This window comes from Puma concolor, chromosome C1 (assembly GCF_028749965.1).
Source record: "Puma concolor isolate L17-30 chromosome C1, mPumCon1.1.hap2, whole genome shotgun sequence".
NCBI lineage: Eukaryota > Metazoa > Chordata > Mammalia > Carnivora > Felidae > Puma > Puma concolor.
Genome location: NC_141674.1, coordinates 202294731 through 202317084, shown reverse-complemented (window position 1 = coordinate 202317084; position 22354 = coordinate 202294731). Strand labels below are relative to the sequence as shown.

Below are 22354 nucleotides of genomic sequence, written 5' to 3'. Positions count from 1 at the left end.
AGAAACAGAAAAAGAATAAACCAGGGGTACAAACAAAATAGATAATTCTGGGGGTGGGAGAGAGACAAGTTAAACACCAAAGATGACAGACCTAGACGTCACTGGTGGAGGAATTATCAGCAATCTACTAATCACAGCCTGCTGTCCTATGGGTTGAGGCTTTCGAGATGGCCTTCCCTTTTATCATTGTCCTTTGAAAAATCTAATTAGAAGAGTAACTCCTGTCTGCGGATCTTCTGTTGCTCTTCGTCCTTTCCCTTCTCACGGGCACCTTGGGAGTCACAGTAACCCACCAAGGGGCTAACTGTCTTCAGGAACCTGGTAAAGGGAACCAAATAAGAAACTGGGTGTATTTCATTTCTACCCAGTCGTACTGGAAATTCTAAGGTTGTTGGTTCTGTGTGCCACATGGTCACGTCTTTTCTTAATATCCTCACGAGGTGCTCCAAGTCTTCTGCCACATCATCAAATGGCTACCATTGTAAGTATTGATCTCAAGAGGGAGGGCTGAGCCATCTGACTGCTACCTTAAATTGCTCTGTAGTCTCAATATATTTAAATCCATTTCCATCTCTCACTAAATGTACGTACCAGTTATTTCTGGAAACCGTTTGTGTGAACAGAATCACCATGATAAGAAATTAGGTAAGGTTGATGGCTTTAATATAAAAGAGACTTCCCCTACTGACAGAGAAATACATTTTATGCCTCCAAATTAAATCTGCACATGCTGATTTGTGCACACTTCAGGAGACTGAGCACTCCGTGTGCTTTCAGAAACCATTTTTATTTTAATCCTGGTGACCGCCGGTGCTCAAATACCTGATGGAAGCTAAGAAAAGGATGACGACCCGGCCGGTGTGAAATGTGGTGCTTTGTAAGCATTATGTTCTCCCAGCCGTTCAAGAGGAAAAAGCAACCTCCACTCGGTCTCCCACCAGCTACTGCCTCCATGGTCCTACACTGCTGGTTCAGCCAAGTGGGTAAGTTTCTGAGACAGCCCCCCAAGTCACTAATGTCCTTTCCAGGTGCTGGAAGATGACAGGAATGTGCTGTCTGGCTTCATGAGTCATCTAGAAATCGTTTCTGTAAAATTGCTCTTCGGCAGAATGCTACTGAGCCACAGAGCAGAGAGATGTTAGTGTTTTCAAATAGCAGCTGACAAGACAAGATCAGTGAGGGGGATGCAGAGCCCTTCTGGACTGTGACAGCCGGGCGAAAACAAAAGGCCTTATGCCAATTTCACTGTGGGCGAAAGGCCTCAAGTCACTTAGAAAAGAGGGAGAAGGAAAGCTCTTAGATTCACTGTTATCTGGAGAAAATAACTGTCACATGTCATCAATAAGCATTCATGCACTCAGGAGGTCTTACTGTCATTTCTTAATGAGTTTCAAATGCACATGCTCGGTAGCTCAGGGCCAGGAACCTAACTTCACACAGGAGGAACGAGGGCTGGGGGTGGAGGAGAGGCCCAGGTCTGCAGTCTGTCAACAAAATGGGAGCTAAACTGGGGTATTCTGAAGAGCCTTGTCTCCTCAGCCTCTTATTCACGGTGCTGGCATCTACATTTCCAAACAGGTCACGCTACAACCTCAAGATCACCAGCCTGGTCTGACTTCTGTCACTGGCCTGATTGTAAGCCTACAACGCTCCCAATGAGGAAGACAACTGTTTCCTCCTTTCTCTAGGTCCAAGATTTTTGCAATCTATGAAATGTGTAGAATCAGTCTTCTCTTCCACCAGTTGCTGTAATGACAAGATAGCATGTAACACAGCAATCTGAGCCCTAACACTAGAATTCTTAAGATCTGCAGAATTATTAACGTGAAATGCAAAATTTCACGTGTGGCCAGGATGTGCATTTTTCTGGGTGAAGAATCCATCGTGTTCCTCAGGTTATTTCAAAGAGTCTACGGCACACACAAGATTTGGAACCATTATATAATGTTACAGGAGTCACGAGACATGGTTTTCCATTACATTCCTCCGCTAAGGCCGTACATTTCCTGCTTCGTGTTGGTCCGTAAAAATCAAAGCCTTTATAGCTAACATAATTATATGCCTTCCTGCGGTTGAAAAACAAAGGGGCAAGAGGGAAACACTCACTCCTACTGCTTATCAAAAATTTAGCTTTGGCCAAATAGTTCCCTCTGAACCACAAGTTCCAGAAAGCCGCAGCCACAGGGCCTCAGCTCAACGTCGGTCACCGTCGCCATGTCAGCCAGTGTTTGCTGGTGCTAAATAAGGACCCCGTCACAGTCACACTTAACCTTGGGTTTGCTGCAAGTCCTTCCACAAGGAATCAGAAACACTTCTCTTCTATTTAACTTCTGTCAGTAGGATAGAAACAGAGTAAAGACCCCTTTTTTTCACTGAAAGGACAGAGGAGACCCAGAATGTTGAATTCTCTACCTGATGTCACCTAGTCAGTCGCTTGAGGAGGAGACAGAGAGAAGAAACCCAGCTTCTCCCTCTTGCTGAAAGTCCTGGGCTGGTGGGCAAGATGGCCAATGACTCAGAGCTGCCCCCTGGATCATGTCTCTCCTGGCCTGACTGGGACCAGCACTGGCTCAGAGGCCCAGCAAGTCCTCAGGGGGCCAAGCAGGAGGAACCTAAGTGGCGCCAGCCACAGACCCACTGCAGAAGTGTGCAGCTTGGAAGATGGGTGACAGATGGGTGTTCCAGGGCAGGCTGAGCTATGCCCACGTCCCCCCTTTCTCAGGGACACTAGAATTTACTGCCCGACCCATGCAAAGCACAGAGAGGAAAAATGGTAAGCCCAACTGCCTTCTCCTTCTTATACTGATAGCTGTACACACATCCCTTCCCTTAGTCAGTTTCCAAGGGCTTATTAAATGCTACGCGTGCTACAAAGCCCACAGCCACCTAGACCCTGCAACCTTCATTGATCATCTGGTTCTCGTAGCAAACCGAGAGCCTTTCTTAGAGGGAATCTATAGTGGCTTCCATCTACACAAAGCAAACCCAGCTCAACTGATTCCCAAAGTCCACATCTAACACTTCTACGATAGGTGGGAAGTTGCACGGGCCTCAGGAACTTGACTAGCACGGCCGCACTCGGATGGAAGAAGAGGTCCTGTGTTTGCCCGAGCTGCCCCAAAGCCACCATCTCAGCAGACAGGGTGTGGCTGCCTGGGACCATCTTCACCTTCACATGTCCTGGGCACAAGCAGGTGAACTTACCACAGGCAGGGGATGGGGGGTGGGAGGGTGGTGCTCTTTAAAAATATGTTAAATTTAAGGCAGATAATTAAAGCTTAACAACAGCATGATATGAAACAAGCAAGGCAGGCATCTCACTTAATTTATTGTGCTCTTCCAAGAGAAAGCTCCACCTCCTGGTCTTGGCATCTGCAATGATAAGAAACACACAAGCCAACGTGACAGCCTGCCCTTCTGCGACGTCATTACACTTATTCGTTCATTCCCTGGTTTCATAAATCTCCAGGAAGCCAGGATGAGGTGGCTGGTCCTGTGCCCGCCAGTGGGGACACAGAGGCTAGGAGCACCTGCCCTCGTGGCTTTCACAGAATTCAGGGAGGAAAGACAAACCGATGTGGCAATAATACTGCGTTGTTAAGGGGGTGATAAAGGGTCCTACGGTGATACGTGACCGGGCATGGCCTGACAGGTCAGAAAGGCCCTGAATTTCCAAGATGGGGATAATTACAGTAGCTTACACTTATCCGGTGCTTACTTTAAGCCAGGCATAGTATCAAGAGGTTCACATGCACCTCACTACCCTATAAGCTGGGTACCGGGGTCAGAGTGGTCAAACACCAGTTCAAATCCCAGTTCTGCCGCTTCCTAGCTGTGTGACCTTGGGAAAATTATGTAACACTGCTGTACCTCAGTTTCCACACCTGAAAAATGAGGACACTACAGCTCCTGCCTCACAGGATTTTCAGGAGGATTACATGAGATTTAAGTATTAAATGCTTATGAAACTGTGCCTGGCAAACAATAAGCACTCAAAAGAAAGCTAGCAACTATAAATTATTATTGTTGTTATTAGTATGATGCCATCCACTGATTGGCATAGTACACACCACACACAGTACTAACCAAGAAGGGGAGTGTCTCACTACCCAACCGTAGCTAAGTTCTTAGAGAGGCTCCCCTACCGAGCTACCTTCTGAGAAAATCATGAAAGCTACATAGTTGCAGATAAATGCCTTCTGGACGGCGGACATGAACTCTTCTCTGTATGACTAAGGAGAAAACAAGGTGGTTAGGGAACAAGCTGCATAAACATAGTGAGTCAGTTTCTGAACAAAAAGCAAGGTGGCCCCGGTGTAATCTGACAGACCAAAGGCAGACAGGCTACTCCCGCCATGGGAATAGTACAGGACACTCTTCGTGACAACAGCTTGACCCGGACACTGGCAGAGCAGCAAACGGGGAAGTCTGTGAATAGCAGTGACGGAAAAAAAAAAAAAAAAAAAAAAAAAAAAAAAAAAAAAAATCCACTCACGGTTTCTAGATGTCTGAGCGTGGGCAGGACTGGGTGCCAATATTTTAGCTGTTCACATTTCCAAAACAGCAGACCGTATCTATTTGGTGTGATTTCAAAGGTCACTCTTTGTGGAATACACACAGGCCTTCTGTACCGGCCTTTTAAAGGCAGCCTACTCCAAACTGAAGTCGAAAATCCAAGGGAGCCCGGAAGGCAAAGAACCCTGGCCCTCGTGTCCGTGGCTCATCTGGTCTCAGGACAGGCCCCGGCACATCTCACCCAAATCCCACTCAGCAGGCGGCCCTTGTGAGTTAAACTCGATCCACCCAAGGAATAAAACAGTAATGGCTGGCATCACCCTTCTCCGGAAGGAGCCCCAAACCCTGATGAAAGCTCACTGAGCAAGTAATTCTATAGAGGCTTCTTCCATAAGATTGCCTAAACATGATGTCTCAAAGGCATGAGGTTTCAAAGGTTTGCTTTCATACTCACCTACGGAAAAGACTAAAACCGTATCAAGGATGGGAAATATTGATCCATAACAGCCACATAAAAGCCCAAGCTGAGAATGAAACCCGGTAGTGCAGAATTCTTAAAACTAACTTCTGCCCCGTGTTCTCATGGGGCACCTTTTGAAGAGCTTCACAAAAACTAAAGCACAACTGCTATGCTTTGGCCAGTGGTGTTCAATTCTGGCTGATTATTAGACTTTTACAAATACCAATGCCCAGGCCCCACCTCGCAACAGTTAAATCAGTATCTGCAGCTGGGAACCAGGCATCAGTATTTATTCTGGGAGCGGGGCCTGGCAATCTGTGTCACCAAGCCCCCCAGGTGGTTTGGATGCACACTCAAGTTGGACAACCACTGACTCCGTCTACCCCAGGGCATTTATTTTTATGGCATATGCCTATTTTTTGAGCTCTCCTAGGACAAAAATCACTTCTGAATATTCAAACAGAGAAAAACAACCTGTGTGAGAACATGGACCACCATGCATCCTGGGAATCAGGCGGAAGCCAAGTACTTGCCATAATTTCTGGAATCCATCTGCTTAAACAGTGCAGTCAGATGTTCAGAGTAGCCGATGTCTGCCTCAAAGCGGGCCCGGGAGATGAGCACGCAACGCCCTTTGACAAAGGCAAGGGAGGGAGCTGAAGGCAGACAGGCCTGGACTACACCACTAGCAGAGGGCAACTCCCTGCTGTCCTCGTCCTCTTCCAGAGGCTGCAGGGTGACGGAGGGGAGGCTCTGGGCTGCTTTCACTGCGGAAGAAAAGGACATATGTGACAAGGTGGATGACTTTCACAGCACCCTGGGGGTGCTCAGACAGGCAAAGGAGAAGGGCAGGGATGGGACTCGAGAAAAAGCTTGGTTAGATTAGGAAGGCTTGCGAGCGTGCTTTCACTGGGGCGTTGGGAACTGCAGGGTTACTGAATGGAACTTCTGCTCCTTAAGTGTTCAAACTAAAAAACGCACAAATGAACAGGGGGAGGAGGGATCTCACCAAGATGTGTGACCTTATTAGAGAACTTCTGTTGCTGTGTCACAGAAGCCACTGAGGTCAACACCCAGAAATCATGCCCTTCACCCGACCCCCAGGTCACTGCTCTGCTACCGCTTGGAGAACCAGGGAAAGAGACACAGAACCATCAGTCCAAAAACGCAGTTGCAAGCCTTATTTTATCTGTTACGGATGCATCTTATAGATTAACAGATTTGACTATATAAAACTAAACTGTCGAAAAAACCAAATGGAATTGAAAGGCAAAACTACCAAATAAAGATTTTTGCAAGAAATGTGAGTAGAGCTCACTAACGAACTCAAAAGAGGGGAGAAATGACTAACATCTGGAGAAGTGTTCGACGTCACATATAATCAGAGAAATAAAAAGCCATTTTTACTCATCAAATTTGCAAGATTAAAAAAAAAAAAAAAAAGCGCCTGGGTGGCTCAGAAGGTTGAGCATCTGACTCTTGATTTCAGCTCAGGTCATGATCTCGCAATTTGTGGTTCAAGCCCTGCATCCGGCTCCACGCTGTTCGGGATTCTCTCTCTCTCTCTCTCTCTCTGCCCCTCCCCGGCTCTCGTGCTCTCTCTCTCAAAATAAATAAACTTAAAAAAACACACAAACAGATATCTGCATTGCTAGTTGGGAATAAAACCTTTTGGAAAACAGTTTGGTATTATCTAGGAAGAGTCCTAAACACTGATAATGATTCCACTTCCAGGAATCTATCCAAACTGACAACTGAAAATACAGAGATTAACGGATACAGGTATTTCTTACAGCTTTAACACTGGAAAAACCCAGAGCGGATACAAATGAAATAAAAAGGAAATGATTTAAGCAACTTGTGGCACATTTATACCACGGAATGTTATATGACCATTAATTGTTTTTAGTAAGAAATTTTAGAAAAGACAGACATACAAAAAGCCAATATTAAGTTTAACCGAATGAAATCATTTTTTTAGAGGTCAGAGTGGTCCGGTAATGGACACCTGCCTCTTCATAGCTCAGAGTTAGTGGTTAACGTTCACCATTAATACAAAAATAAAGTGTGTACATTTTAACGCCTAGAAAAAAGGCTGGAAGGCACAGAACCAAAATGCTAATAGTGGTTAACTGAGTGGGGAGACTATGGGGGAATAGTTGTTCCTTGCACGATGATATACTTTCTACGCGTTCTATGACGCAGATGTGGCAGGGTTAAAAAGACAAAATCCACAGGTCTGCCTAGAGCAAGTCGGCAGCAAGAACAACAGTCTTTACACACGACACTGATAAAAAGCATAAGCCACTGTGAAGACACATCATAAACCTATCTGAAAAATAAAGACCAAGGGCAGATGGTGGCTGTCCTCGTGCTGAGCACCGCGTAACACAGAGCTGCTGAGTCACCATGCTGTATACCTGAAACTGACGTAACGCTGTGTGTCAACTGTACTTCAACAAAGAGGAAAAAGAGCAAGGATGAACACACAAGTCCATGGTCACTGCGCGAGTGTTCAAGGGCTATCTCAGCAGACAGCGGGTCAATTGGGCAAAACACTGGTAAGGGTGTAGAGAGGAGTGAAGTTATTCATAAGCAGTAAAAGTCATCTAAAAGCAATAGGGAGAATTTTGTGCCCAATAATCCGTTTCTTTTTTAAGCTTATTTATTTGTTTTGAGAGAGACAGTGTGCAGGACAGGGGCCGAGAGAGGGGGAGAGAGAGAATCCGAAACAGGCTCCAGGCTCAGCTGTCAGCACAGAGCCCGATGCAGGGCTCGATCCCACAAACTGCGAGATCACGACCTGAGCCGAAGCGGGATTCTCAATCAACTGAGCCACCCAGGTGCCACCCAATAACCAGTTTTTAAAAAAGATGTGGGGCGTTACAAAAAGCAACCATATCACACGGAAAACCGAAATGAATTTGCAAAAGCAGAAGTCATCCAAGTCACCATGCGTTGTGAGAAAGGAGTAAAAAGACAGTAAAACAAACCCATGACAGTGGAACTCACTGATCTAAACTGAGCAAAAATGAGAAAACCAGGTGTTGAAACCTGCAATCTTAACCCAGAGTACTGGCTCTCCCCCTCCCAAGACCTAACAAATGGATTAAAATAACAGTAGAAATGAGCCCTCCCCCCAAAAAACATCACCAGCAGCTACCAAAGAAAGGGCTATCACCTGACGCCATACATTTAAAGAGGTGGGACTCCAAAGAGAGACACAGGAAATTCTGCAGGGGGCCGTCCCATCACCCCTCACGCCCAGAAACGACTGGTGGCTCCAGACAATTCTACCTCATGCCCCAAACCCGCAGAGAAGTGACCTCGACAGGCCTCACCTTTTCCCTATCTGAGCCGGGTGGGGAAAAAGGGAGCATAGAAATGGCTGAGAATGGGGCACCTGGGTGGCGCAGTCGGTTAAGCGTCCGACTTCAGCCAGGTCACGATCTCGCGGTCCGTGAGTTCGAGCCCCACGTCAGGCTCTGGGCTGATGGCTCAGAGCCTGGAGCCTGTTTCCGATTCTGTGTCTCCCTCTCTCTCTGCCCCTCCCCCGTTCATGCTCTGTCTCTCTCTGTCCCAAAAAAAATAAATAAACGTTGAAAAAAAAAAATTAAAAAAAAAAAAAAAAAAGAAATGGCTGAGAGAAGAGAGGACGAAAATGGGAGACCAGAACCTCCAGGGCTGACGCATAGGCAGAGATGTAGGCTCCGGGCACCAAGGTGATGAAAACCTTGGTGTAAGAGTCAACAAAACGTGAGAAGACAGAGTGGGGCATCCGGGGACTCTGACAACGGGCCAGGCTGGGTTAACGGTATCCGCTGGAGCCTGAGCGCTCAGGTTAACTAGCCACGTAGCGTTGTGAGGATGGGTGCTGTTTGCCAAGCCGTTACTCTCGGGGCAGCCAGCTTCCTGTCGTAGCTGGAGCCAGCACTCCAGTGGGAACGTGCACTCTGAAGTCAGACTGTGTGGGTCTGAATCCCAGTTGTGCAACTCACTGGCTGTGTGATCCTATTTTAGTTACTTACCCTCTCTGGGTCTCAGTTTTCCCAGATATCTGTAAAACGGTTGTTATGAGAAACAGAAGACGCGGCGTATACAGGCATACCTCGTTTTATTGCTCTTTGCTTTACTGTACTTTGCAAATATCGTTTTTAGAAGTTGAAGCTTTGTGGCGACCCCGCATCGAGCAAAGGTGTCAGCGCCATCGTTCCAACAGTAATTTGCTCACTCCCTCTTTGTCACGTTTTGGGAATTCTTGCAATATTTCAAACTCTTTCATTATTATTATATTTGTTATAGGGATTTGTGACCAGTGATTACAACTTGCTGAAAGCTCAGATGATAATTACCATTTTTTAGCAACAAAGTATTTTTTTACGCTGACTCATTTATTTTGAGAGAGAGAGGAAGAGCAAGCACACAAGCCGGGGAAGAGAGGGAGGGAGAGAGAGAATCCCAGGCAGACTCCAAGCAGCCAGCATACAGCCCAACATGGGGCTCAATCTCACTAACTTTGAGATCATGACCTGAGCCGAAATCAAGGGTCTGATAAATGCTGAAATGACTGAGCCACCCAGGTGCCCAGCAATAAAGTATTTTTTAATTAAGGTTTGTACTTAGACTTTGTCTTTAGACATGCCACTACATACTTAACAGACTGCGGTATGGTGTAAACATAACTTTTATATGCACTGGGAAACCAAAACCTTCGCCTGAGTCACTTTATTGTGACATTTGCTTTACTGCGGAGGTCTGGAACCAAACCTGCAAAATCTCTGAGGTATGCCTGTATAGGAAGCTTAGAAAAACCTGCTGTGTAGCAGCTCCTTTCAATGCTAGCTTTTGTTCATATGGGGACCTTCACCCGAGGCTGGCCGTTAGTGAGAAGGCAGAAGAACACTGCGGGAGTGTCCTAAATGCCATTTGGACCATGAGCTGGACCACATCTGCTACTCTGGGAGCTGTTTAGTGCCAGTCTCTCCCTGCATGCCAGGCAATGACACGCCCACTTACTTAGGGCACTGTAGTCGGTCATGCTGAAGTTCCACATCTTGGTGGTAGGATCTGAAAGGAAACAGAAGTACTTGGTTTGCTCACAAGGACGTTGATGACTGTCGTTATAAGTTGTACTTAGACATTCAGTAAAAGCTTGCTTAACGAATGAATGAGTACTGAGTTCAAAACAGTTGAGTGAGAGCCCCGACCAATGTACAAAATCCCTGCAGAGGACCAAAAGCAAACACAAGCGCGGACAGTGTTTCTACTCTCTATAGAGGAACTCAAGTCAGGCCCTGGCACGTTATGGCCTCACCTAAGAGGGAGAAGGACAGAGGTGGAACTAGAAGCCAAGTTCTCCGAGACCCAGTAGAGTCAGGCAGAGCACAGTGAGAAGGAGCATGCTCTCTGGGCTGCTGCAGCACCAACCACATCCCGGCTCTGCTCTTCCAGAAGAACCAATGCCAGCATGTTACTTCCCCTTACTGAGCCAGTTCTATGGCCTTTAAAATGGAAATAACATTCATCTATCGCAAAAAATGGTTGTCATGCTTAAGTGCTACAGCACAAATAAAGTACCCGGCAGGGGACCTGGCCTCTCAGTGAATATTCATCCATTCTCCATACGGCCCTGTGGCAGCCCCCAAGTTTGACAGCTGTTTGGAGGGATGTCTATTACAAAAGGAAACATGAACAAAAACAAAAATTTTTAACAACTGGACGGACAGAATGTGCCAATGCGCTCTCTTCGTATTTATGAGAACCTGTCAGATTAAAAGAGACTCTAAAAATAGGAAAAAACATCAGAAGAACAAGACCGAAGGCTCATTACCGTAACTTCTGCTGGGCAGACTCTTAAAGACTGCAATGAGGTGTGCATTATACCCGATCTTCACCTGGAAACGATCCCCACTCCTTATGCATGTTCCCTGCTGCGAGCTTACTGCTTTGTGGAACGAGGCCCCCGATTTCTGTGGGAGCCTTCCTTCTGGCCTGGCTGTCGCACTCCCTGAACCACAGCGGCTGTCAGAAATGTTCTGCCCCGAGGTGGAGGGCCTCTCTGCCTTGGCGTCTAATCCAGGGTCCCTGTGTGGCTGTCCAAAGGAAGAAGCCGGTGTCTTCTGGAAACTCTTTGCTTTGGCCAAAGGCTCACGAGCTGTGTTAGCAAAGGGTGTGGATTTGGTCTCGTGTGAAGCCTGACCTGACTGATAACACAACAGCTGTTGAGTGGGGGCCCCTGGAGGACTTTTTGCCAAGGGAGGAGAGACCCTGGTGGCAGTCATTTGACTCGGTGGGCTGTGGCTCAGGCAGGCTGTGGGCACATCTTCTTGTATCTTCCCGCTCCCCTTTGCCTGCTGTGGAGTGCTTAGATGAAAATGGTGGGGATTAGCAGGTCTTTGGTCACCAGTGGATGAACTGCTGAGATTCTGTTGTTTGAAAAGGACACCATGGCTCACCGGCTTAGGATGCTCCCTGGGGAGATTGGGGGGCAGACCCTGCTTGGACTGGGAAGAGCTGGTGGCAATGGAGGAGCCGGAGCTTGCGCGCTGATGCTGTTCCGCTAATAATTTCTCAGCTCTACGGGCCAGAGCCTTCTGTCGATTCTCTTCAATTTTTTTCCTCTGCTCCTCTGTGAGAGGCAAGGACATTTTAACAGGGAAATGCTTATGCAAGGATTGTCACTCTTCAATCAGAAACTTGGCAAAAGCTGAGGAAGGAAAAACAATATTGAAATAAACATCAAACATATTTGCCATGCTCCTACCTTTATTTTCACAAGCTTTTGTCCCAGGAAATGCACAAGGAGTACAATCATGGGATATGTTAAAGTTTCTTTTATAATTAAACACACACACACACACACACACACACACACACACACACAGGGAGAGTGGGTAGCATACACTAAAACAAAGATCCTGACAAAAAAGCAAAAAGCAAGGTAAGATCGAATCCAAAGCTAAAATAGTAATTTTGCTGCAATATTTTTCTCCCTCTCATCTCCCCCAGCCAATGTGAGTTATCAGATCCCAAGGAAGTTATGCAGTGCAACCTAGATCTTTCAGATAATGAAAAGGGTGACACTTCAAACCAGAAGTGATCATGGATTAGACTGACATAGACCAAAACAGCCACATACCATGGTGTGTCACTTGTGAACACAGACTCTGGCCAATCTGGAAGAAATAAAGAAGGAAGGCAGGATTAGCCTCATACAGACTGCACACTAAACTCACCCCCTTGAATTCAATCCTGTCATCCTTCCTGGCAAACCAATCTGCAGGTGGCCAGGTGAAAGCCACAAGTAGTTGGCCCTGGTTAGAGTAACCATGACGCTTGGAAAAATCAGCAAAAAAAAAAAAAAAAAAAAGTAATGCAGGCTCCTTGTACAAACTCAGATGCTACAAAAAGATGTACAGAAAAGAGTAAAATTAGTCTGTAATCTCACCACCCATCAATAAGCACTGTTAGTGGTTTAGAGTAGCTTAGAGTGATTTTTTCTATTCCTATCCGTAGATGCATGCCACATATTCAGCAGAAACATTTATGTATTACAGAAAAGGATCATCACATAGACTTTTTCATGTCCTGGTTTTCTTTTTCAGTTTATTAACTTGGACATTTTTCTATGAACAATACAATCTTTTACAGTATTCTAGAACCAAGGAGCTGGACACCAATTTCTCTGGCTTGGTTCAGACCAGACCTCCATCCACGAGTGTTTACAATGACGACCTGAGGATGGAATCCAGCAGCGCTGTTCCGCCTCTGAAGGGGTTTAAAGCTTTCCTTGCTGCTAAGACTCTCCTGGGCACAGCTCTGCATCACATGGAGTTTCCATGGTACCCCCCAAGACCTTTCACTTCCTCTAACCACCAGCAGTTAGGAAGGATATGGCAAAGGCTTTGTTCCCAGGTCAGAGCTGAAGCCCTCAGGCTCCCTGGGTAACACGCTCCTAACTTTCCAACCAGGGCTCTCCTGAACCCCCAAGATCTCCAGGCCCAAGCCGGGTGCGCTGACTGCCTTCACTAGCCACGGGAGGCGAGGCCAGGGGACGAAGAAACCCCACTAAACAGCCCCCAAGTCCTGAAGCCATCCCCACCCTCCCATATTCACACCTCGCCGCTCCTCGGCTGGGGCCCCCTGCTCCACCCCATTCTGTGGGCGCGCCTCCCGCCGCCGGGCAATAACAGAGCGCCACGCCCCACTCCCACCCCTATTATCTCCGCTTGGATCTATCCTTCCCCGTGGCCGACTCCCTCTTCCTGGCTGGCATTTGGTCTCGTCCGCCTTCTCACCCGTAGAGGCACTGAACACGAGCCACGTTTGAGGCCTCCCCGAACCCAGGGGTTTCTCCAGATCCCTCTCGAGCTAGAGTACCCTTCCCGGTGGGCGGCTAAGAGCGGGTATTCCAGCGCCGCCAGTTCGCCCACCTTACTGCCGCGCTTGGGCCTGGAGGGTGAGAGGTCACCGCAGAACTTCGCTTCCCAGCAGGCAACGCGGCCGCAGTTACGCTTCATAAAGTGGGAGTGATGAAGTGGGTGATGGGGACCGGTGCCGCAAGGTCTTCCGGGACCTGTAGTTTGGGCCACGAGCCTGGCGGGAATTAGAGGACACGCACCGACGTGGGCGGGGCGGGACTGGAGCGATGCAGCCTGGGAATTGTAGTCCTCCGTGCCCACAAAAGTTTAGCCAAACACCAGGTCTTAAAGTTTCCAAAACGAGAACTTTCCGAAACTAGAAGTTCCCAAAACTAGAGTCTCGCGGTCTCAGCTTGTCTCCAGGGGAATCCCAGACAGCGGATTGATTTGGTAGCTCTTAATAAAAAGTATCCCCTGGGGCATCCATTCTAGGTGTCGATAACCTCGGAATTTAACCCCCGCCCTTTGTTCCAACTCCTACCTGACCTTCAGGGACTAAAGAGAATTGGCGTCGTGGTCATCATCGTCTTCATCGTTGTTGTGCTGGGCATTTAGTGTGAATTATCTTATTTAATCTCCACGATAACCTAATGGAACTGTGTTATTCGTATCCCTACTCTATAGATGGGAAGACTGAGACAGCTATTAGCTTTTCAAGGCTTTGTTAGACTATTTGTGATTCTGAATCCGAAGTCCCCGTTCTTCAGGGAAAATCTCTAACTATCTGACACTCTCAGAGTCAGTTTGCCCCATTTCTGAGCATCAGTACCCCTTTCCTTACACGATCAACTCAGTTATTACATATTGATGGTAATATTTCTGTCTCAGTATACACAAAGGTTTCTATTCTGTTTTCAAACATGGCTCACTTAAAAACAAAGAGGTAGATCTCTACTTAAGGATTTGGAAAAATGGCCAAGATATAATGTTAAGAAAAACAAAGCACAGCAGTGTGTATAGATTGATCCGTTAAAAAAGGAAGAAGAAGGAAAGAAAAAAGCCTTACCTCTAAATGCATGTAAACTCATTTAAAAAGGTTTAGAAAGGAAACCCCAAAACTCACCAAACTGCTCAGGACCAGAATAGGATGAAACACACTTTTCTTTTTAATCTATATATTTTTCTGAATTATTTGGATTTTCTTATAATAATACTATAGAACTTGTGTGACTTTTAAAACACAGAATCAATTTTGAAACATGCAAATCATTTTTTTTTTTAACTGACAAAGATATTGGCCTGTCTTAGCCAACTTCAGAGACATTTAGTACCAGAAAGCGTGCAGATCTCACTCTACCTCTTTTATGGACACACAAGCACAGCAACTGTGTCTCCATTTTCTCATCTGGTATCGAAAACAATATCACCTTGCTAGATCTCCTTGTTGTGGTGAGGATCAAAGCAAGACAAGAGAAGTGCTTAGTGAACTGTGAAATCCCAGAACAGATGCCAGATGGATATTGCTATTATTTGAGGTAAATCTTCTTGGTCTTTCATTTCTCTTCACCCAGCAAGAACTTTCTACTATACAGACGAACAGAAATTAATGAACACCTTTACCTGCCCTCCCTGTCCTCCAACGGAGTCTGTTAATTTGCTAAGAAAGTTGGGTGCTGTGCTTTTCACCGTGTCTGCCCCCTATTTATATAACAGCGAGTTTACTCTGTTGTGCTCACATAAAACCTGTAAAACCACATAGTGCCCTTTGACATGTACTAAGAGGGCATGTGGACCAGTGCAGTTTGGATCCTACATTTTCTGTACATTTGTGGATCTTATCCCCAAAAGTCCCAACCTGGTGGGTCTGGAATTGGATTAGAATTTGCAATTAACTTTTTAGCTCTCACTCACTAAAATTCTAAGAATGCCATATTAAAAATAAGAATTCCCTAAAAAAAAAAAATCATCTTCAGCAAGTAATATAATCAGATGCCACTTAATATTCACATCTGTTTTGCCAATAGCATCATTTGTTGAGGCCTCACTGTATGCAAGGCTTACCCCCCCCCCGCCCCCCCACCCATACTTCTGAAGTTCTTGAGGCATCTTATAGTGAAAGTTCATTCATTAAAGGGTTTAAAGACCTGGAGGAGAGCACATAAGCCAAGAAATGGAGGGAGAAGAGAAGATACTTACAGCAGTTGAGCTCCAGTTGAACTCGGACCTTTCTGGCAGCTAAAGCAAAAAAAAAAAAAAAAAAAAAGAGGGGGGGGCGGTGCCAGGACCACACAGCTGAAGCTTGCAAACACAGGGAAACTAGCCACTGCCAAAGTGATCTGAAGCGTCACCCGGTTGCCTTAGAAACCCGCAACCGAAAGGACAGTGTAGTGAGTATTCTGTAAAGTTAACATTTTTTAAATGATTAATAGAATTACATATAATTATAGGTATAATTATAAATATGTATGGATATGTATATAAATGTAAATTATAAATCTAGAGTTATATAAAAAGAGAGTTTATGTCAGTTTTTAAAAAAAAATTTTTTTTAATGTTTATTTATTTTTGAGAGAGCAAGAGACAGAGTGAGAGCCAGGGAGGGCAGAGAGAGAGGGAGCCACAGAATCCAAAGCAAGCTCCAGGCTCTGAGCTATCACACACAGCCTGGCCCAGGCTCAATCTCATGAACCATGAGATCATGACCTGAGCAGAAGTTGGATGCTTAATCGACTGAGCCACCCAGGCGCCCCGGTGTCAGAGTTTTTCATGTTTAACTGGTTTTCTTTAGTACAGCAATGATGGTTATAAATACTTTTATTTACCAGAATAAATAAATTGTTTTCCCCTCCAAGAAAATCCAATAATGTTTAGTCTGTGAAATCCAAAAATCTGGCAGACACAACAGTAAGGGATGCCAAAGATGTGTAAGATCTATACTGTCTCTGCAAAAGTTTACTGTATCTGGAGGATAGAAAACAAATAGTTAAAATGATCAGATTTGTCAAAGGCCCTAAATATTTGTCTCAAATGTTGCTTAGGACTACTCATACTGAAAAAAGCATTTGTGGTTTATCCGAAATTCAAATGTAACTGGGTGTCTTATACTTTATCGGACAACCATAACGATAGTTCACTCATGTTATTAGTTAGGCTTAGCTGAGCTACGAGCGAATATACATTGATATATACGAGATTTACAGATATATTGATATGTTGGATTTTAAAGCTAGAAGGGACTTCAGAGCCTATATAGTTTCCTAGGTGAGGAAACAGAGGCCAGATCAGCCTGGGTGTGTTGTAAAAATGCACCCGGGGAAGTCAGCTTGCCTGATGTCACAGACCAGGCAGAGACCAGGCTGGAACAGGGAATCTCAGTCCCAGTGTGGGGCTCTTTCTAGACACTAATTAAATGGTTGTTGCATGCTTGCCCTTGCCTGATAGTATGTCTGGAAAACTACAACAGATTAAGATCCCTCCCCCTGGAGCTTACATGCTAGTGATGTAGGTGGTGGGCTTCCCACTTCTCTCTGTTTCTGATCCCCCAGAGAGGGCTTGACAGTTCTTTGGGGAGAGAGCTTTTGACAGCCTCCTCAAGGGCATGTCATTGCTCAAGTTAATTACACCTAGAGCGCTGTGATAAGATTCTGGAGCAGATGCAAAACTTTGGATGGAAAAGGAGGCTGTTCCCTCCTCCGGTGCTGCCAGTCGGCAAAGGCATTTACATATCCAAAGCACGGAGGAGCTGTGTGAAGGTTTATAAGCCAAGAAATTCACCTTCCTTAGCGGTTGTTCCGTTCTGATGGACTTAATTGCTCTGAGTCTGACAGTTCAGTTTTTCTCCCTCCTGGGTCTGCCTTTCCCTAGCTCTCCTCTCCCCGCCAAGCTCTAAATGTATCATAAAGACAGAGAAACTCCAGGATTTTTTTCACACAGTGTGTTCCACACTTTGGTGAGTATTCTCCAAGCATCTTCATTTCTCTGTTTGGTCTTAGTGCCTGTGATTACTTCCCAAGCTTCTCTCTCAAATCTGGCACATACTCTGCCCAGCATAGCTTTGTGTATCCTTTGCCAAAAGCATCCTCCCCAACACCCTCATCCAGTTTTTTTAGACCTGTAAAATTTCACTTTTTGTGTTCCTCTAAAATCACAAATTTCACTTTATTTATCCATCCATCCATTCATATATTCATATAACAACCATTCGAGGACCTCCTGTGGGCCGCATACAGTGCAAAGGGACTGGGATTGCAATAGTGAATAAGAACCGGAAAATGTTACCCTTTTTCCATAAAGCTTACGGTCTATTTGGGGCAGCAGGGAAAAAAAAGAAAAGGAAACAAAAAAATAAAACAAGTGCCTGAAGGACCCACGCAGAAGGTTCACGTAGAGACTGAAGAAGCAGCTATTTCAGAGTGATCAGGGAAGGCCTCCCGAGGGTTGGGGGCCAGGCATTAACCTTGAGACCTGAAGGTGGAGGGGAGCAGCTCTGAGACGTCAGAGCAAGGAGGGTTCTGAAGCAGAGGAAAAGGCCAGCGCCACTGCAGGCAGACGAGGAAGGGCTGGGTGTGTTTGCAGAGCTGCCCGAATGCCTGTGCGGCTGCAGGGCAGTGTTAGAGGAGTAGAGGGCCGGAGAGGCAAGTGGGAGAGAGAGCCTCAGGGTCCTGCAGGCCACGATGAGGAGTTCGGATTTTATTCTGATACCGGTAGGAAGCCACTGAAGGATTCACTCTGGAATGGTGTGATCTGACGTGTGTCTTAAGAAGCTTGCTCCCTGCAGGAGAGTGGAGCGTGCCCTGGAGGAAGGCAAGAGAGCCAGCGAGAAGGGCTTTTTGCAAGCCATGGCAGGGGGCCAGAGAAGAGATGATGCAGGCCTGGCTGGATGCTCATTTTGGAAAGCTGCCTGGAGGGAGACTCCAGCACCATTGCTCCTTCTCAAGGAGCCTGAATGTCTGAGGCCCGCACACACCCACCCTCCTAGCTCCATGGCTCATCTTCCATTGGCAGTAATAGACTTGAAATTGGCGTAGAAAGTCAGGGTCCTATGTGGAACTCTCTAATGGACTGTTATTTTTTTCTGCAGCTTCCTTGCCGAAGTATGAACTGGAACAATTACGTTTTTTCATGATTGTTCGTGGAAAATGGGGGCAAAGAGGAGCTAAGTAGTTTCCTCAAGGATGAAGTAACACCGGAGCCCAAGCTCCATCTCAGATGGCCTACTTCTTACTCCCCCTTTACTATGCTCCTCCATGGACCCTACAATGAGAGCACAGCCACCTGACTTTGTTGGATATTCTACTCTTGATATAATGTCATCTCTCCCGTGGGAAATTGCTCACGTGGTGACGCCCCATTTGTTTCTACAGATGTGCAAATTTCACGAAGGATTGTCATTGGTTTGGTGCAATATCCATGAGGGCCACAGGGGGGCGAATAATAGTGCCTGAAAGCTGGCCGGCCATGTCACTATGACCTGTCCCCTCTGTCTGGGTCCCTCTTTCTACCTCTTAGTTCTCCGTGTTTATATGTGTCTTCTTATGTCTTTCCTTTTCGTTTTATATTATACTTATTTACTTTTAATTCTTCTCTTTTTTATTTCTGCTTCTCTGACCCCTTATCCAGCCTGCCCACATCACGGAACAAAAGCTTATTTTTATTTGTTGTATGTGTTGGATTGCTTCCTGGCTTTCAGCTCTCAAAGATGTAAGTGAAGCACTTTCTACTTCTCTCCCCTAGCCTTCCCCCACTCTCATTTGTTTCAGTTTTACTTTTGTGGTCATCAATTGCCTCCTCTCCTTCAATGGAAAAAGGAAGGGACACATCATGGCCCAAATAAAACGTCACACAAATAAAAGGTCATTCAACTGTTAAGGAAGTTCAAGAGTAGGGGAAAATTTAAGTGGCCTTGGGGGCTGCATCCTGTCTCCGTTGTAACCAAGAAGGCTTCCTTCCCTTACTCCAGTATTTCAGTTTTTACAGTCAGAAGATTCTCTCAAGCATCCTCTCCAAATTCTCCGCAAGTTCAGATTTGTTCTGTCGGCAGGAGAAAGACAAATGGAGGGAGCTGCTAGCTATCTTATGTTCTGTTTGGGCCTGAGGGGCTTGTGACCATTCCCTTCCAAGCTGCAAGCTGCAAGTTCAGGCATCAGGGTAGTGAGGACAGGGTGGGGGGAAGGGGCGGTGTGGGGGGTGGGGGTGGGGTAGGGGTTGGCCATCTGCTGCAAACAGAACCATCTACATCTGCATCAATGACCCCCCCCCTCCCCCCACCGCACAGACCAAATCCAAGAGAAGGAACAGTCCCATTCATCATGGGGGTGAATTACCCTAATTGAGTGGTTAAGAGAATGAATGCTTTCTAGGTAGTTTACAGTAAGGACCTCCTACTCCTGGATGCAATAAGAGAAAACCACTGACCATCAGATCCATTTGGGAAAGAGCATTAGCATCCAGTCCACTCACCTCCTTGGTCCTCCAGCACTTGTTTCCAGGAAATCAGCTCTCTCTTGGCAATCAGTTCAATATTATTCTAGGTTGTTTTTTTTTTCTCTCTTGTAAGCTTCTGAAAGATCAGGGACTCTCTTCTTAACCCTCCTTGTATAGCAAATGATGTGTCGTCTAGTATGCATTCCACGCTCAAAGCTTTTAGACCTTGGGCACAAACCTCTGCTTCTAAATGATGAAAGTAAACCCCCCTTCCATTCTACAGGCAGCTCCAGAATTCCTTCTCTGTGCCCCCTCCAGCTTGTTAGGAGCACATCCTTCTCTGCTTGTAAATAAATGAAACTTAGTTATTTGCTCTTCAAAAAAATTAAAAGGCCTGTTTCACGCTGCCAGTTAGAGAGATGGCATTTTAAAATATTAATTAAAATAACTATATACTTTTTGAATAGCCAATACAATTGCATGATTCAAACTCAATACACATGCAAGAGTACCCATGGAGAAATGTTTTTCTTCTGGCGGGAGGCAGATTTAATGTGAAGCTATGTAAGCTTCAGCTTCAGGGACCCTCATCTGCATAGGCCTCTTCTAAGGTCCTGTAGCTAATTCTGTATTCATGATCCTGTATTATTTTTTCTTTAAAGGTTTCCCTGTCCCCCAAAGTGTATGAGCTTCAGTGCCTCCAAAACTTGCCCCCCTTCCTGTCTCTTAGCCATCTCATTCCCTTCCTTAATGGAATCAGCAGTTTCTTGCATATTTTTCTGGTTATACTTTATGCACATTTAAGTAAAAACATATTTATCCCCCCTTCCTTTCATATACATGGTAACCTGCTATATACACTGTTCTACACTTTGCTTATTGCATTTGTTTTGAAGTCAGTTAATTTTTTTGCATTTTGGTTTCCTCCTCTATAAAATGGAAATAATTGTAGCCATCCCAGAGACTTCCAGCCAGGATTAAATGAGAATGTAAAGCACTTAGCCCATTTCCTGGGACACAGTAAATGGTCAATGGGAGCAAGTTATGAATCTATTGTTACTATTTAAAATACACTATAAAGCTACAATAATGGAAACAGTGTGGTACTGATAACATAGTAACAGGCAGATGATCTGCGACTTCGTATTATTTGTGTGCAAGACGCCTGTTGTCTGTGGGTGGAAAACACGCACTGAAAGGAAAGTTTGTCCCAAGGAGCTTAAAGTCTAGAGGAAGGGAGAAGCTGGGTGTCAAAAAATGCAATACAAAAAGAACAAACTGCTGCAGGGACCGGTGAGGAGATCATTTACCTGGTGGGCTCCTAGTGCAGAGCCAAGAAGGCTAAAGATGCAGTGTTGTCTCAACTGGCCTTTGAAGAATAAGTAGGGATTTGACATCCAGAAATAAGGGAAAAAATAGTAGTTACAAGACCCAATCCTACAAAATCACAAGGGCTGAGCAAAGTTTGGTTGATTAAATGAAATACGTTTAAAAGAGAGAGTTACTGAGTGACAGGTTGTTCTCTGGAATGACATGACCTTTGGGGTCCTTTGAACAAGTCCGAGCCAGTAAGGGAGGGACAGGAGTCCCTCAGTGGGGGTGTTAATGTAGGCTTTGATTGCATTTGACATCTCAATCTAACTCCCAATTACAATTTAAGTGGTGATGAGGGGAGGGGGGTAGTACCAATATTAACTACACCAGTCCCTCACGAACAAACTCAAAGTCTAAATTTTTAGCTAACATTTTATCAATACCATGTTCTAATTACAGACGAGGCTTTGAAAATATGCTGCTGCATGCTAATTGCCATGATTTTTTTAGTCACAAGGACTTACACAGTGTCACTGCATGGATGAAATAGGGGGTTTATTAAATAGTATCATCTGATTGCAACTACCCATCTCAACAATGCCCAGAACAATGGGCACCCGTAGCCCTCCTCCCACCACTGCCCCTGTGTATCAAGGGTATAAGTAACACTACATATGCAGAATGATCCATAGGCCATCTAACCACTCCCCAAGGCCTGATAGGGGTTTGGGGACTTGAGTGCCAAGGTATGTGTTAGATAAAACACTCTATTCCAGAAGTTCACCTCAGCTTCCAGCCCAACACAGCCAAGACGAAGCAGTTCGTCACTGCCCTGTGATTAGATCAACTATATTTGAGACCTAAAGAGGATCCCTTGAAGCTGGCCCACCAGCATGTTTAGTGTGGGTTTCTCTTGTCCATCTGGCACCTCTTTATCCAGCTCCTTCTCCTCCACATCTAGCTTTCCCTTGGCCCCCCAAACCTCACCCAAGCAGTGTGCCCTCTAGTGTGATCAGCAGGTCATTTAGGGAAAAGCCTCTTAATTAAGAGGAGAGCAACAGATTATTAAATCAGAGTCATTTATTACCCTGCCATCTGGCCAGAACTCCCAGCCCCTCTTTTCCTCTAAGCCTGCACAGGAATGAAAAGGGATAAAGAGAAAGAACAGACAGGCGCCTGGGTGGCTCAGTCCATTAAGCATCCAACTTAGGCTCAGGTCATGATCTCACAGTCCAGGTGTTTGAGCCCTACCTGGGGCTCTCTGCTGACAGCTCAGAGCCTG

General features: G+C 45.7%; 1 protein-coding gene across 4 annotated transcripts in view; it reads right to left on the bottom strand.

The window, feature by feature from the left end:
- The window catches only part of SMARCAL1 (SNF2 related chromatin remodeling annealing helicase 1), a 54647-nt gene extending 41135 nt beyond the window's left edge, over positions 1–13512 (bottom strand). Inside the window, exons 1-6 of one of the 4 annotated variants that reach the window (XM_086719583.1) lie at positions 13408–13512; positions 12114–12150; positions 10806–11681; positions 9992–10042; positions 5509–5742; positions 3322–3372 (exon numbers count right to left, since the gene is read on the bottom strand). In XM_086719583.1, the coding sequence (XP_086575709.1) occupies positions 3322–3372; positions 5509–5742; positions 9992–10042; positions 10806–11622 (1153 nt within the window). In that variant the 5' untranslated portion in view covers positions 11623–11681; positions 12114–12150; positions 13408–13512. Of the gene's footprint in view, positions 1–3321; positions 3373–5508; positions 5743–9991; positions 10043–10805; positions 11682–12113; positions 12151–12210; positions 12235–13272 lie in introns of those variants that run through there. The other 3 variants (XM_086719582.1, XM_086719584.1, XM_025935336.2) reach the window with 3 other exon arrangements.
- Positions 13513–22354: the final 8842 nt, after the last annotated feature.